Source organism: Simochromis diagramma, unplaced genomic scaffold (assembly GCF_900408965.1).
Source record: "Simochromis diagramma unplaced genomic scaffold, fSimDia1.1 OVJJ01000514.1, whole genome shotgun sequence".
Classification (NCBI taxonomy): Eukaryota; Metazoa; Chordata; class Actinopteri; order Cichliformes; family Cichlidae; genus Simochromis; species Simochromis diagramma.
The window spans coordinates 1,936,198-1,952,846 of NW_024387346.1; the positions used below are offsets into that span (position 1 = coordinate 1,936,198).

Genomic DNA, 16,649 nt, shown 5'->3' on the forward strand with positions numbered 1-16,649 from the left:
CTATTTGGGTTTTTGCAGCCCTGGAGGATGAGATCATTGTCTCCTCTGTAGAACACCACCTGTGGTGTTGCAGTTCTACCAAGACAGCTAGCCTCTGGCTGGAAATGTATGCCAGACTCAAGCCCAGACTTCAAACGAGGTCAGAAAGGATGGTACATTGTCCTCTTTTTCTTCATATTAGAGCATTTTTATGACCCAGAAGGAACAGCAACTAGAAAATGAGCTTGAACTTGGAGACCTTTCAGATACTATGTTGATATGATCCTGTCAAGTTTATCCAAAAAGCTTTTTTTTTCAGTTCTCTATTGAATTTTAAGTAAAGAAATCTCCAGTGTAGCAGAAAATAATCTAAATTAATATTATAAATTCATGCAGTTTTGCTATTATAATGACCTTGTATGATAACATGATATGAAAATAAAGTTTAAATTCGCCCATAAAAAAATATTCTGACAAAAAAAAAACATAAGACATGACAGTTTTATAGCATTTAATAGAGCTAAAATGTGTTTTCAGATTTAAACAAACGTGGCAGTTTCTTGTACATAAGCTGTTATAAGTGAGGGATCAAAACAGCTTCAGTTTTTACAGAATGAAGGCAAAATTGTACACGGCTTCTTTAGTTATGGTAAGAGTATAACAAACGTTAAGCCATCATAGGTAAAAAAAATCTCTCCTTTATTTTGGAGAAAGCCAAAACTGACTTTTTGGGGGGAAAGTTTGTGGTGTTTTCTTTGTGCCCTTGGCTAAGACTGGGAGAATAATTTAATAAAAAGAAAGAGTTAGTATTAAGGTGGGGTCATCACCTACCCAAAGGTCAAACGATCAAAAACATCAAACAAACACTCTGTAATTAACACTAATCTCACAGTTACATGATATCATACTTGCATTTGTCTAACACAGTCAATATTTTGTTGATGTATTCTTCCTCCTCTTTATCCGTTTGAGGATTTATAACCAAAATACAATATAAACAATTTCTGATGGAGTACGATGTAGTTGTATGTAAATGTATCAGCAACTAATTTAAAATGTCTTTTTGCTACAGTCAATTTATTTTTCATATTCTACAGTGGAAACAAGCATGTTCACCGTGAAAAACAATTCAAACACCCAGTTTTGACAGTTTATGTGTGACACGGGTCATAAACACAATTCTTAACAATTACATGGGCCAACCTATTCACATTTAACAAGCACTGTTGAAAATGCATTCTGTAAAAAGAGAAAAGGCCTTTCTAAAGACTGCTGGTGCCCAGTGTCTATAAAAAAAAATGGACCTAACCTTTGCTTTCTGTGGGCCTCACTAGCAAGTTGCTGAGTAATGGGTTCTCTGGTGTAGGGGAGGGGTTTCTTTACGTTTGGTCAGGTATAAAAGAAAAGGGTTAAACCAGGTAGAGAACAGGACAGAACAGGAGTAACTACTCACTTGCAGGCAACATGAGCAACACTGGCATGAGCATGAGGGGCAAGGTACAGATTTCTTTCTTTTTTAATCAACAGTGATTACTGCTTCCAAATAACTGCTGCTTTTTAAAGAAGGATTTTATTTTGCTGTTTTTCAGATCATCTTCTACGAGGACAGGAACTTCCAGGGTCGCTCCTATGAGTGCATGAGCGACTGCTCTGACATGACCTCCTACCTGAGCAGGTGTCACTCCTGCAGGGTGGAGAGCGGCTGCTTCATGGTCTATGACCGCCCCAACTACATGGGAAACCAGTATTTCATGAGGAGGGGCGAGTACGCTGACTACATGAGCATGATGGGCATGTCAGACTGCATCAGGTCTTGCCGTATGATCCACATGGTAGGAAAGCTGTGCTGTGGATATCATTTTCCTCCAGATAGGCTTGAATTATATATTCAAATTCTTTGTTGTGAACTGTTTCCCCTACAGTACAGAGGCCAGTTCAGGATGAGGATCTATGAGAGGGAGAACTTCGGTGGTCAGATGTACGAGCTGATGGACGACTGTGACAACATCATGGACCGCTACCGCATGTCCGACTGCATGTCCTGCAACGTGATGGATGGCCACTGGCTGATGTACGAGCAAGCCCACTACAGAGGCAGGATGATGTACCTGAGGCCCGGAGAGTACAGGAGCTTCAGGGAGATGGGAATGAGCGGGATGAGGTTCATGAGCATGAGGCGCATCATGGACTCCTGTTACTAAATGTTCACTGTCCAATGCCACTAAATAAAATAATTTTACAGTACTTTGACCTTTGTCAAGATTATTAATTAACTCATCATGAAAAAATGATACATTGTTGTGATACATATATATACTGAAAATATTTGAAGTTTTATAATTTTATCTGCAACAAACACAATAGCAAGCAAATATTGATTCTAAATTGTATTCAGCTGATGATACCTGATAATATAAAGTGTGATCTTGAATAGAATACCAATTAGCATTTTCAAAAACTGAAAGATAAAATCAAAATAAGGGAATTTTCAAACAATTGTCAAAGTAACATGTTTTCTGTTTATGTCATGTGTAAGTGTCATCTGACTGACACTAACTTGGTCATAAAAACATCTGATGATGCTAATCTATGTTAAATTTTTTAGCTTAAAATTTGGTTTTATGCATCATTAATAGTTTAAGTTTCTTTTATTCTTATTTTCTTATTTTTAATCACTAAATGAATTCTGAAACTATCTGTCCAGTATTTAGCTACAAGCTACAAGTGCTTAAAAATTGCTTGAGGATACGGTTGAAGTGACTCAGACCTACACCCTATAATGAAGTTGTAAATACTGTGACATGTTGTATATTTATTAATAAAAAATTTGTTGCCATCATATACATGTATTGGGGTTTGTTTGTTTTTTCGTTTTAAAGGTGGTGTGTCTAATATAAACAATCCCAGAAATTATTCCGTTTTTAACAATGACTCTGTTTGCATCAGGAACAATACAGACAGTGAGTCATTATTTACTGTGTTTGGATAATTGGTCATTGTGGTTTTACTCCTGAAGTTAAAAACAAGACACTTAAAAAAATCAGACATTTATTTAGATTGTTGTACTGTGAAAGTTAATTCTAACATGTTGTATATTAAGAAAATACTGATTGTGCCATCTGTTTCCACTTGTATTATTATTTTTATTTATTATTTGGTGCAAGAAAAGACGATGGTTGCCATAAGCTCAATTCATAAATAAAGAGCCAAAAGGTTCTAAAAGGCTAAATCTAAATACAGAGTATTTAGATTTAGCCTTTTTACAGAGTAAAATACAATTATCAATTTGAGAAATATTTATATTATTTAAGAAGGCAATCAAATCAGATACCACAAGAATCGAACACTGCAAAATTATGCAAACACAATGTTAAAAACAGACACATAAACCATGCTAAAACTGAATATATCTATAATCCTCCAAATAAATGATCATGATGATGACAATTAATAGTGCAAATTCTACAAAATGTTTTTCAGTTTCTGAGTTGCTGATTTTAACTTATGTCCAGAAAAAATGTGCAATAAACATCTACATTCCATTAGCATGCACTGTGAGTTCTTTCTACTTTACAAAACCTTAATCAATTATTTTTATGTTACTCTGATTGAAGGTCTCTGGTTTAATGCATCTAAATGGGCATGACAACCTTAGAGCTGAGAATAGAGGCTTTGTGTTACTCGTCAAAAGGTCAAATTTCTAAAGTCTTCGCTTGCCCAATCATGTGATTATATGACACAGTACCGCATGCTGGTACAGCTCTCTATACCATGTTGCTGGGTCAGGGGTTTAAACAATGGGGGCCCACTGACTCTGTAGGGTTTGGTCAGGTATAAAAGCAAGGGTTAAACCAAAGAGGACAGCAGTGCAGCAGTAGCAGTAGCAACAGCAGCAGCTCATCATTAAGTATGTCCACCACTGACATGAGCATGGGCAAGGTGAGCTTATGAACGTCATATGCACTGATGTTGTAGAGCATACAGAATATAGATCGTATTATTTTGGTGAACTCTAAATGAACTAATGCACTCCTTTTTTTCAGATCATCTTCTACGAGGACAGGAACTTCCAGGGTCGCTCCTATGAGTGCATGAGCGATTGCGCCGACATGTCCTCCTACCTGAGCAGGTGTCACTCCTGCAGGGTGGAGAGCGGCTGCTTCATGGTCTATGACCGCCCCAACTACATGGGAAACCAGTATTTCATGAGGAGGGGCGAGTACGCTGACTACATGAGCATGATGGGCATGAGCGGTGGTATCAGGTCTTGCCGTATGATCCCCATGGTAGGTAGAATGCAGCATGAAATCCTGTTTCTAGTACAAGTGCAAACTCCATAACACATTATTTTTCCATTCTCTCTAACAGTACAGAGGCCAGTTCAGGATGAGGATCTATGAGAGGGAGAACTTCGGTGGTCAGATGTACGAGCTGATGGACGACTGCGACAGCATCATGGACCGCTACCGCATGTCCGACTGCATGTCCTGCAACGTGATGGACGGCCACTGGCTGATGTACGAGCAAGCCCACTACAGAGGCAGGATGATGTACCTGAGGCCCGGAGAGTACAGGAGCTTCAGGGAGATGGGAATGAGCGGGATGAGGTTCATGAGCATGAGGCGCATCATGGACATGTGCTAAACAAATTCACAAAAAATAAAAGATAAAGACAAAATCTTACATCAGTGACTTTTTGTGTTGTTCTTTATTATCTCCTCTAATATAGTGAATAAACGATCATTAAAGGGGTTTGAAAGGGAAAAAAACACAATGAAATGGTTACATTATTCTCTAGAGACACACACCATCACCATCAACTTAACAAAATAATAAATACACCACATGAACTTGGGGGGAAAATTTAATTCTCTATAAATAATCAAAAAGTGTGCCACAGTTTTATAAACTAATCCCAGTATTATACACAGCACACATTAAATATTGTTGTTCTATTAAACCACATCAAAGTCTAGTTTTGATTAAAAACCTCTTTATTGCAGATCAGTAAGTTATTAAGCAGTGTTAACTTAAAACCCCAAACAAAGTAAATATAATATTTAATTTAATCGTTTTTTCCACTTAAACTTTCACTGAAATGTTATATTATAGTATGCCACATAATACCTTCAGATTACGCCTGAAATGAATGTTAAATACAAACCAAAGAAAAGCACCACCTTGTTATAAGTAAGCATGTGTGTATGTGTCTAACATCAACCAATTATTTGCTACAGTATAGATTAAAAAAAAAAAAACATGAACCTTTATAAATTAGCTCAAGCACCATTGCATTACCATTTACATACATTCAGGGTGTAGTATCAGTTTAACAACAGCATTTGTGGTACTGGCACAAATAACTACATTTAAATACGGCTCTATTACTTTTTGAGTATATCACCACAAAATAAAAACACTAAATCATTTTCAAGGTAATCACAAAGAAACTCTTTTGATCTAGAATAATAGAGCCTGTCAGAGGATGCATAACAACCCTTTGCCATCAGCATTCACAGAGGGACTAACATTGGATGCTGCTGACTCATGGTTTCCATACAATGGTGACATCAACTGTCTGGATGTCACGTTAGCTATAAAAAAGGCTTAAATCTGGGATAGGATTGCTATAGCGTCATTCAGTCTATCAGCCACGATGCACGGCAAGGTACGTGTATTAGAGAAAATAGATCAAAATTTTTATCTTTCTGACCTAAAACAAAAGCTATGATTTTAAAATGTTTACTGAATTCTGCCTCGTCTGTTGGATCCAGATCATCTTCTACGAGGACAAGAACTTCCAGGGTCGCTCCTATGAGACCAGCAGCGACTGCGCTGATATGTCCTCTCACCTGAGCAGGTGTCACTCCTGCAGGGTGGAGAGCGGCTGCTTCATGGTCTACGACCGCCCAAACTTCATCGGAAACCAGTATTTCATGAGGAGGGGCGAGTACTCAGACTACCAACGTATGATAGGTTTCAGCGATTGCATCAGATCCTGTCGTATGATCCCCATGGTACAGTACAGAGATTGCTAAACTTTCATATATAAACTAATACGGCCTAATAATAATAATAATAACCTATGTGTTATATGTGATATGGCTTTTGCAAGATGTCCATCAACATAGTTCACAGAATGAATAGTATATCAAAGCCTTCGTCTCTTACATACGCTGGTCTGGGTTCCTTAAATTGGTAATAAGGCTTAGCTGGTTTGGGGCCTCTGTCATTAACTCTCTCACACTGTGGGACAGTTCGCCCATTGAAATCAAAATAGCAACTTAAATATTTTCTTGAAGCACTATTTTAAAACTTTTAGGAAATTTTTTATGTCTCTCTTTTCAATTTCTTTCTTTGAAGCACTTTGTAACTTGGTTTAAAGAATACTTTATAAATAAGGTTTATTGCTAAGATTATTATATAAAATAATTCATCCTTACATTGTAATATTAACAGCACAAAGGGTCCTACAGAGTAAGGATATATGAGAGGGAGAACTTCGGAGGTCAGATGTATGAGCTCATGGACGACTGCGACAACTTCCAAGACCGCTACCGCATGTCCGACTGCCAGTCCTGCAACGTGATGGATGGCCACTGGCTGATGTACGAGCAGCCCCACTACAGAGGCAGGATGATGTACCTGAGGCCCGGAGAGTACAGGAGCTTCAGGGACATGGGATATGACGGAATGAGATTCAGCTCCATCAGACGCATCAATGAATCCTGTTAACAACAAACACATTTTAATCTCGTAAAGAAATAAAAGAATTTTCATGCACCAGATGGCATACACAATTTGTAATAGTGGTAATCAATTAATGTGATTTAACTATCCTTTTACATTGTGTTATGTGATTCCAAAATTGAAATAAACAGTAGAAAATAAGATTTGGTAAAGTCTTGCTCCCCATCATTATTTTCTCCTAGGCATTATTCAAATATACATACATCTTCCAGGTTTTCCAGGCGACCTCGTCTCTTCTGAAGATTATTGTAAATATGGTTGGAGTTATTGATGATTTTTAAAAAGTGATTAAGAATATTTTAAAGTATCTTTGAACATTTTCAGTTAGACTCATATAGTTATTTAATTATGCCTGATTTGTTTTGTAGCATATAATGTAGTGACTGATCAGTTCTTAAAGGCACAGTCCATGAAGCGTTCATTCCACCTTAACATAACGGACTCCATCAACATGTGCTAACACAGATTTGTGGCATGTGAAAAAAATGTCCTTCTCTTTCCTTGTACTGCACTTTTAATATAATGGCAATATTCAAGTCCGTACACATATTCATTTGATAGCATCAGTTGACTTAGAAGTTAGTTATTTGTTTTGACGTGACCATCAAAAAGGAAACTTGGTCTTTGTGACTCCAATTAAAAGCCAAAGGTTGTTGCACGAAAGTATTTTTCATATCAAAAAATGAAAGATGTTTTTCTTGCGACTTGCGACATCAGATTTCTTCCAGTAAATATTCACAGTAAGAGCACTGTTTCGGTCATTCTTGTCACTTTCAGAAGAAAATACAATCTAGTTCTGATCCAGTTATATGGCCATGTATCAACATTGGCCTTATAACAAACCTTGTTTTTCACATCATATCCGAGAGCGAACATTTATATCTGACCCATCTGTATCAGACTGCCTGAAAAAGGCAAACAATGCTTGTTGTTGTCTAAAAATTATTATTATAAGTCAGAAATAATCTCATAAGAAAACAGCAGCTGGAAATGTGTTAAACTGTAAAGAAAAATAAAATATGTAGAATTTAAAGCTAGGAAACCTTAAAAGAAGAAAGCAATAGTTACTCTACCTCACCGAGGATCTTACTATCTTACTTTGATTTTTAGAGATTTTGATTTATTGTTTTAATGGCTGAAGTCAAAGAGTATAACTCCAGATCGTAACAACCTACATCTATACCCAGTGTATTGTTTTTATGTGAGAAATTACAGTAATATAGAAAAACTCTTTTTTTTTTTCTCATACATACATATGAAGGAAAGTCATGGGAGGACTGCATGGATATCCACTGTTAATTTGTCAATGACAATTTCATTAACAAATAAAACATTTCATCAGCTATAAAACATTAACATTTCCACTTTGAGGTCACCCACTGGTTTTGGAACACATTTTAAGACGTTAGTGCTAATGTTTTGGCCAATGTTTGTTTGTTTGTTTGTTTGTTTGTTTGTTTGTTTTGGGAGCCAAAAGTGACAAGGTTTGGATGACAGAGTGGAATCCTAAGCCAGGTAGAAATGTGGAAAAGCCTGGTTAGCATGCTGTACAAATAATTCAATTTCAGTTGAGTTCAATTTTATTTATATAGCTCCAAGTCACAGCAGCAGTTGTCTGCTACTCAGTGCTAACAGCCTAATAAAGCACTATAACTTCCCTCATCAAAATGCCCACATTTAATGGAAGTGAGACCATACTGTACATCACATGAAAACATTTGCCAAGTAATTCCATTAAAAAAGCTCCAGAAGACACCAACAAAACAAATGCAGTTGAGAGGTCCAGTTCAGACAACAGCCATTGTCTACAGCTAATAGTGTCAAGAGACATGTCAATCACACAGCCATGCATATAACTCCAGTATTCAAGTTAATGGGTTAAAAAAGAAGAAATCACCTGCAGTACACTTGTTATGAAAGGGCTTGAATATCATCTACAAATTATGTAAGGATTAGCTTCATGAATAAATCACCATGATATCCATGAAATTCATTGGCAACATCTCATTCATTACATTAAACTAAATGAGGGCCAAAAAATACTTGATGGAGACATATTTAGACTAACATATCAGTAGATTATCTGTCCCTTATAGGTTTTATAGGTTTACTCAGTTTTAATGAATTGATTCAATCCTCTATTGAGTCCAATTAAATTTTAACAGATTTTAAAGATTTGATTTTTGGCTAATTTTTGGCAAAAAGAACAAAAAAACAGAATGTTCTTTCACCTGTGAAACATTAGAGATGAAAACTTTAATGAGGCCTTCAAAGAATGCTATGTTTGTGGAAAACACGCTCTCTCTGTTATTCAGCTGCAAAGACAATACACAGCGGGGCCTCTTCTCACAAATGCAACCCCCGCAAATCACGATCCGTTGAAGGTCCCTTTGAATTGAAACGTACACGGGGGGCCTCTGCTCCATGTTGCTCTGTCAGGAATTTGAACAATGGGGTCATGTATCTTTCGGCGTGAGGTCAGGTATAAAAGCAACTCGTGGGATGTCGTGAAAACTGTGCAGTCCTTCTGAGCCTAAAGAGTCCTAACTGAAACCATGACCATGGGAAAGGTGTGTGCAGCTTTGGCTATTTCATTGTTCGGATTTTTTGCATTTGATTGGATGCTGAACAAATGTGGATGCGATGCAAAAAGTACGATATCAAACAGTCCTTGTTTTTTCTCTTTTTTTTCAATTTCAGATCATCTTCTATGAGGACAGGAACTTCCAGGGTCGTTCCTATGAGACCAGCAGCGACTGTGCTGACATGTCCTCCTACCTGAGCAGGTGCCACTCCTGCAGGGTGGAGAGCGGCTGCTTCATGGTCTACGACCGTACCAACTACATGGGAAATCAGTTCTTTGTCAGGAGGGGAGAGTACTCTGACTACCAGCGTATGGGCATGAGTGATTGCATTAGGTCCTGCCGCATGATCCCCATGGTACTGTAAATTGAAAACTCCTTCTAATATCTGACATATGGTGTAAGATGCTGAACCTGGCGAAAGCATATTAACGAGATCTCTTTGATTCATTGTTATTCATTTCAATTTACAGCACAGAGGCCAATTCAGGATGAGGATCTATGAGAGGGAGAACTTCGGAGGTCAGATGTACGAACTGATGGACGACTGCGAGAACATGATGGATCGCTTCCGCATGTCCGACTGCCAGTCATGCCACGTGATGGACGGCCACTGGCTGATGTACGAGCAGCCCCACTACAGAGGCAGGATGATGTACCTGAGGCCCGGAGAGTACAGGAGCTTCAGGGAGATGGGAATGAGCGGGATGAGGTTCAATAGCATGAGGCGCATCATGGATTCCTGTTATTAGAGCACCAGTGTATAAAAGCATGATTTTAAATAAAAATCTAATAATTCTCTTTTAATTGAATTTGTCACTGAGTGATCGGAAACTTGCACAACAAACCAAAATAAGACACGCAAACATAGGTTACATTTTTGTATAAATTATAACGCTGTAAGTAGCAACAGCTAACTTTTAAGTGCTATGCTGTGTATTCAGTTTAACAGCAAACCTTTAGGGTCACTATGCTGCACACCACCAGATGACAGCATATCACCATTTTTATTTATATCTGTAAATGTAACCACAGTAAATGGTTACATTTAGGCAAATTTTAAATACATTAAATACACAGCAATATTAGAAATGCAGAATATGTGAATGCAGTCCTTCTGTTCTGCAACATTTGCCTTTTTATTCATGCAACGACCTGTAAAAAGGCACAACAATTTAAATTACACATAATTTATTAATTGTGCCAATGTAATTTTGAATATAAGGAAATGTATGCATAAAAGGCAGCATACAGAATAAATGGCAACTAATTCTTTAATATTTTTCAATAGCATATGCTGTTTCCCTTCTAGTTAGAATAATTACAATTTAATTAAATTAAAGATGGCAGGTTATAACACATAGTCACATATATAGGACATGCTATTCATAAGAAGACATTGCCAGCTTTAAATCTGCACCTTGTTTTTTTCTCTTATTAAAGCTAAACAAATTGTGTAAATATACTGCAGTCATACCAGCTTTCTTTTTAGGAAGAAAACAATGAAAGCAAAAACAATGTTGTTTGCACTGTAACAGTTTATAAAGGAGCCAGGTTGATCCACAGCAGAACTGCACTGCGACCTGTTGGTGTGATAATACTCTTTTGTTCTGCACAGTTCAGTAAACAGAACAATATCCATTTTGTTGGAGTCACAAGAACTTTCTAAACTTGAATTAGCAAAATAAAAATAAAACGACAGAACAGAAGCAAAGCCTCTGTTTTATAGGGGTTTTTGGCACAGCACTAGAATAACTACAGGTGTCCGTAAGTTGTCGCTGGTGCATTTCACAGAGAGAAAAAGGAAAGAGAGCTAACTTCACTCAGAGATGGAGAAAGATAAAGACAGGACAGGAGAGGAAGAAGAGAGCTTAGATTTAAAGGACCGCTCAGTGGGGTTGGATAAACTGGAAATTTAAAACTTACATGTAAGTCCTCATGTTTTAAATCAGATATCGGGTCTAACATTATGTTGTTGTTTTTTTCATATCATGAAACCTGCTGCAAAACAAACTGAGGTAGACTGACTGTGTTATTCGAAGTCTGCATGAAAATCCTCTGCGGGTTAAACAGGTTAGTTTGCTGCACTGTGATGGATTTAAAGTAAAGAACAGTGTGTGACTGGTGCACAGTGGCTGTGGTTTCACAGCCTGTACACAAAGAACATCTACTGAAGCTCTGTGATTCTTTTCTTTTCAATACAACCGAATTTAGGGTCCCACCACCTGCAGAATTCCTCTTTAAACTACTAATTTCCTGTTTACAGGCACTTTTGCAATATAGGCAAAAGAAAATAGATATACTGTGCGTTATTCTTCTGATTAAAGCTAAATACAATTAGAATTAAAATCAAATTTGTATTCCCATCTACTCATTAATTTTATTATTACATTACATTACTAGTTTTCTTACATTTCAGAACCTGTACTTTTTCACTTTTACTTAAGTAAAGAAGCAGAATCTTCAACTTTTACTGAACTAGTCTGTAACACTAGTATCTGTACTTCTAATTACGTGCAGAATGTCTGTACTTTTGCCACCTCTGCAGATTTGTAAGGAAAATGCATTTACGGGTTCAGCAGAGTTGAGTATATGAGTTTTTAATATGTCATCGTGATGTGCAGTATATCATCAAAAGGCTGTGTGTAGTTGTGCAACGTGTGACCTTTGCTGTGCCATCCACAAATATAGGTTAATGAAACATATCATCAGGAAAAACACTGAAAGCTGATTAAAAATGGACTGAAGCAAACTGAAAATTTCCTCTGTTAGAGGTCAGATAAATCAAAATTTGAAATTATTTTTGCATTACAAAAAGATCTTCGTTTGATGTTACTGTCATGTTCCCTTTGTCCTCTCCAGTTGGCTCACTACTTTCTATCTCTCTCTCTCTTATAAGCACTCTACCTCTCCTCTGTCTATGTGTGTGTGTGTGTGTGTGTGTGTGTGTGTGTGTCTCACTCAGTCTCACAGTTGCTCCTGATGTCGTTGTTGTGACAACTTTTTAAGGCAGTGGTGGCTGACCTTCAGTCCTCGCTGGTTTGTTTTACGGCTTCTCTACATGTTGCTACTTTCCTCCAAGGAAGAATCTCACTCATTGTTTCCCTGTGAACTTGTGATCCTCCCAGAGAAACCTGTGTTGGTGATCTGTAGAGAGAATCTGTGGGAAAGTGTGGCTCTGTGGAAAACCTTGCCTGAGGGGACTGGGACCATCGCTACTGTTGATCTTCTGTGTTACACATTATTCACTGTAAATAAATGCACTGAACTTGATGTTGAGTCCTGTGTTTGAGTCGACCTAGATCTGTGATATTCCTTGTTTGTTTGTTTTCATTTTACCAAATTAAACAATTAAAGAAAAACTATTGAATTTACTTTTTTATTAGATCTTTTTTTTTTTTTTTTAATAAAATAAAACGTAAATATTAATATAGTTTATTTTGCTAAATTAGGCTAATTAGTTTAGCAAAGAAAATAATTATTTTGGTGTTTTTCAATAGGAAAAAAACGGGGAAAAATCGAAAATCGAAAAAAATTTGTTTATTCTCAATAGACCTCTATATATTTCTATCCATATATTTCTTCTCCTCCTCCTCCTTTGTGTGTGTGTTCAATGAAAAATGGGTAAATTAGGTGTATTTTTCTTTGGTGCTACAAACAAGAGTGTAGATATTTTGATTAGTTATTTAGTTGTTCAGTTTTTAATTAAATATAATATTTATAATCCAAAAAAGTACATTTTTGGAAAAATATTGACAATGCATGATGAAGTGAAATATTAAGTGACGTTCTGGCCTAATACATCAGTTTTAACAACATTACTGTATCTAAGCTTCGTAGGTCAGTTATTGCAGATTTGAATGCTTATGCTGTTGTTGTATTTACAGTCTTATTTGTCCTAGTTGTTATAGTCTTTAGTTCTACTAGAATAAAAGTCCGTATGCTAACTGAGGATGCACTGAAAAAAAGGCCATGTTGGATTTACTTGATTCAATAATGGACATTTGTTGCACACAAATGTTTTGCTTTGGCAGAAAATTAAACAACTGAGTTAAATCAACACAACTTTTTCATATTCAATAAACCTGTGCATTTTCTGTTTCTAAAACGCGATTGAAACATGTTCAGATGAAGTAAGTTGAGCTCTTGGAATGTTTTAATCCTTCTCAATTTTGTCATTTTATTTCAACACTATTCAATAACTTTTACCCCAATACTACTTGGTCACTTAAATACTACATGTTGTCTTCATATTACATAATGTTCAACAAAGTCTAGATCCTGGTTACCATAAAAATTGAATGGATTTACAATGACTACCATCCTCCGGGTTGCAGGAGGGCTGGGGAAATAACCCTGAAATGATAGGTTACGAGGCAGGGTACACCCTGGACACCTCACCAGTCTATCACATAGAAACAAACAACCATTTATACTTACGGGTAATTTAGAATCACCAGTTAACCATAACTCTAATAACTGCATGACTTTTAACTGTGGGGGGAAACCAGAATACCCAGAGAGAAACCTGCAAACTAGCCAGAATGTGGATTTGAACACAGGACCTTCGTACTGTGAAGCAACAGCACTAACCACCATGCCAACAATCTAGGAAACACAGGCAAGCTATGATTTCCTGTATTTGATGCAGAATTTTTTTTGTTTTTGTCCTTGACAGGTTAATCCACAATAAATAGCAACAGCATGCACGTGGTGTGTGTGTAGTTCTCTGCCTCTTATAACTCCACTGATTTTCCTGCAGTTTGAAATCTTGTGCGATCTTGTGAATTTCATGAGTTCAGCAACTAACCACTCTTACTAGATTGTATCAGGTCATCTCAACAAGAACAAATTAAGTTTTTGAATTCCATGCAAATCCTACATGATTTAATTACGTTCATAGAAACATGAAATTATTGTGTTCAAATTACAAGTTAGACTTTTTTAATGTAACAACCACCCAATTTACTTTTTTTGGTATACCAACAAAAGTAGAGGTGGCTGCTCGACTTGACTGAGATGGATGCCTTCCTGAAACCACGATCTAAAGAGCGTGAGTCTGAAACCCGTGCAGTGTCACGGGATTTAACATTGCTATATTATTGACTTACTTCACTTGAACATGATATGAACAATTTAATCTACCCTCTCTGCATATCATGTAGTTTCTACACTATATAGTTACACTTAACTTTAAAGCATGAGGCAATTGTGTTAAATACACGCAAGATGCTTATGTAAATCCAAGAGCTGGCCAATCCCTTTTTTTCAGTGTGGCTAAACGCAAAAGCCTAGGGTTGTTCTATAGACTTAGCCTCATCATTTACTGAATGGAAGCTGTCTTGACTTTGCTATAAAACTGCTGATCGTTCTTATTATTTTTTAAGTTGAACATGATAATTATGCATATATTTAGTTATCGAGTAACACGTAATTTGGGGTATAGTTAGGGAATGCTTTCTTGCAGTTAGGTACGTAGATGTAGCTACATAAAAAATGTAGCAAGATAAAGAAAGTGCATGTGACAAATGTGGTTATGAAGTACACATTGCTTTTATTTACTGAAGTCAAATACAGAAGTCTAGCACATATCAGTGATACGCCTCATGCTCATGAACCTCATCCCGCTCATGCCCATGTCCCTGAAGCTCCTGTACTCTCCGGGCCTCAGGTACATCATCCTGCCTCTGTAGTGGGGCTGCTCATACATCAGCCAGTGGCCATCCATCACGTTGCAGGACATGCAGTCGGACATGCGGTAGCGGTCCATGATGCTGTCGCAGTCGTCCATCAGCTCGTTCATCTGACCACCGAAGTTCTCCCTCTCATAGATCCTCATCCTGAACTGGCCTCTGTGCTGTAATTAAATGTAGAGAAAATGTAAGTATGATTACTAAGGAGCATTTTAAAAGTTAATAATGAATCAAAATTATAGGAGCAAAAGTGAAGCACGTCTTACAAAGGGGATCATTCTGCAGGATCTGATGGAATCAAACATCATTCCCATGCTCATCATGCGCTGCATGTCATGGTACTCGCCCCTCCTAAGGAAGAACTGCATGCCCATGTAGTTGGGACGCTCATAGACCATGAAGCAGCCGCTCTCCACCCTGCAGGACTGGCACCTGCTCAGGTAGGAGGACATGTCAGAGCAGTCGCTCGTGCACTCATAGGAGCGACCCTGGAAGTTCCTGTCCTCGTAGAAGACGATCTGAAAAAACAAAATGATAAATCAGTAAATCGATTAAAGAAGATTATTTTTGCTTCCTTTTACAGTAAAAAACATCCCATTACCTTGCCCATGATGGTGGTTAAGGTTGTTCCCAGTGGATGGTTCAACTTGCTCTGCCAACTCCATGATTCCAGGGCCTTTTTATACAAAATCCCAGGGGCCATGATGTGTTGTTATTCAAATGTGCAAAGCTGATGAATTAGCAGTATTACTTTTGCTGAACGGGGCCTATAAATGACTAACAATGGTTCTCCATCCATACATTTCTGGCAGCAGTCATCCGTATTGTCTATTATAAGCATATGCTTTGTGTGTGTTCCATTTTGAGTCAGAAGGCTCTTCACATACAGTTAGTAATCAGGGATGGAAAGAACATGACATCAGGCTACATCTGTGGTAAACTTCTGACAAACTGTAGAAAGATTCCGTTAATACAAAGAAATAAATATACTAACTGCCGGCTTTCAGGACTCTCGATAATAAGAAATATGTTCCGTAACTTAAAAGACTGAGTTTCATTTAAAGGAGAATCTGCATGCTTTATTAAGTTCTTACGGATGTTATTATACTATAAGATTAAAGTGTGATAAATAATCATGAGATGAAAGGCCATACACAAGCTACAGTAAGATACACAGCCTTTAAACAAACACAGACACAGCTATCAACATTCTAATCTCATAAAATATAGTAACTAATTATTCAGTATTCTTACTTTTGATGAGTTACTAAAAAAGTTTAAAAAATAGGTTAGCAGTAGATGGATTTATGCAATATTAAAAGTTCACACAGTTTATGTACATATACCTATGGAGAATACTTTAATTTGCATTCACACAGCTTAATTCTAAAGAAATTAAAATTAAAAATGTGTCACTCCTCTAATTCCATCATGCAACATCTGGTTGTTCCTTTTTTGCAATACTTTAACAGCAGCTGGCTGGAGAAAAAGCATTAGCAATATGGTGATATTGTATTAATTCATTTCAGTTGCATTAATTTACTTTTTCATTTGCAGGCATTTGTTTAAACGTTTTTGCAAATTTGGATCAGAAACACTCATTTCTATCACTGATCTGCCTCTTCTTCTTGCACTGTAACTAAAA

At 37.1% G+C, this 16,649-nt stretch overlaps 5 protein-coding genes across 5 annotated transcripts; 4 read left to right on the forward strand and 1 right to left on the reverse strand.

The window, feature by feature from the left end:
- The first annotated feature begins 1,434 nt into the window (after positions 1-1,434).
- LOC120718288 (gamma-crystallin M3-like) lies at positions 1,435-2,181 on the forward strand. The gene is made up of 3 exons (XM_040006760.1): positions 1,435-1,476; positions 1,569-1,811; positions 1,902-2,181. The coding sequence occupies exons 1-3, from the start codon at positions 1,444-1,446 to the stop codon at positions 2,178-2,180; spliced, it is 555 nt and encodes a 184-aa protein (XP_039862694.1). The 5' UTR covers positions 1,435-1,443; the 3' UTR covers position 2,181.
- Positions 2,182-3,879: 1,698 nt separating this feature from the next.
- LOC120718289 (gamma-crystallin M3-like) lies at positions 3,880-4,623 on the forward strand. The gene is made up of 3 exons (XM_040006761.1): positions 3,880-3,918; positions 4,023-4,265; positions 4,348-4,623. Exons 1-3 carry the CDS (start codon positions 3,889-3,891, stop codon positions 4,621-4,623), a joined length of 549 nt encoding a protein of 182 aa, XP_039862695.1. The 5' UTR covers positions 3,880-3,888.
- A 1,012-nt stretch (positions 4,624-5,635) lies between these two features.
- Positions 5,636-6,714, forward strand: LOC120718280 (gamma-crystallin M3-like). The gene is made up of 3 exons (XM_040006750.1): positions 5,636-5,647; positions 5,754-5,996; positions 6,439-6,714. Exons 1-3 carry the CDS (start codon positions 5,636-5,638, stop codon positions 6,712-6,714), a joined length of 531 nt encoding a protein of 176 aa, XP_039862684.1.
- A 2,561-nt stretch (positions 6,715-9,275) lies between these two features.
- LOC120718290 (gamma-crystallin M3-like) lies at positions 9,276-10,165 on the forward strand. Its single transcript, XM_040006762.1, has 3 exons — positions 9,276-9,299; positions 9,430-9,669; positions 9,785-10,165. The coding sequence occupies exons 1-3, from the start codon at positions 9,285-9,287 to the stop codon at positions 10,061-10,063; spliced, it is 534 nt and encodes a 177-aa protein (XP_039862696.1). The 5' UTR covers positions 9,276-9,284; the 3' UTR covers positions 10,064-10,165.
- Positions 10,166-14,846: 4,681 nt separating this feature from the next.
- LOC120718279 (gamma-crystallin M1) lies at positions 14,847-15,614 on the reverse strand. Its single transcript, XM_040006749.1, has 3 exons — positions 15,606-15,614; positions 15,271-15,522; positions 14,847-15,168 (listed from the first exon to the last, which is right to left on the reverse strand). The coding sequence occupies exons 1-3, from the start codon at positions 15,612-15,614 to the stop codon at positions 14,893-14,895; spliced, it is 537 nt and encodes a 178-aa protein (XP_039862683.1). The 3' UTR covers positions 14,847-14,892.
- Between the last annotated feature and the right edge of the window lie 1,035 nt (positions 15,615-16,649).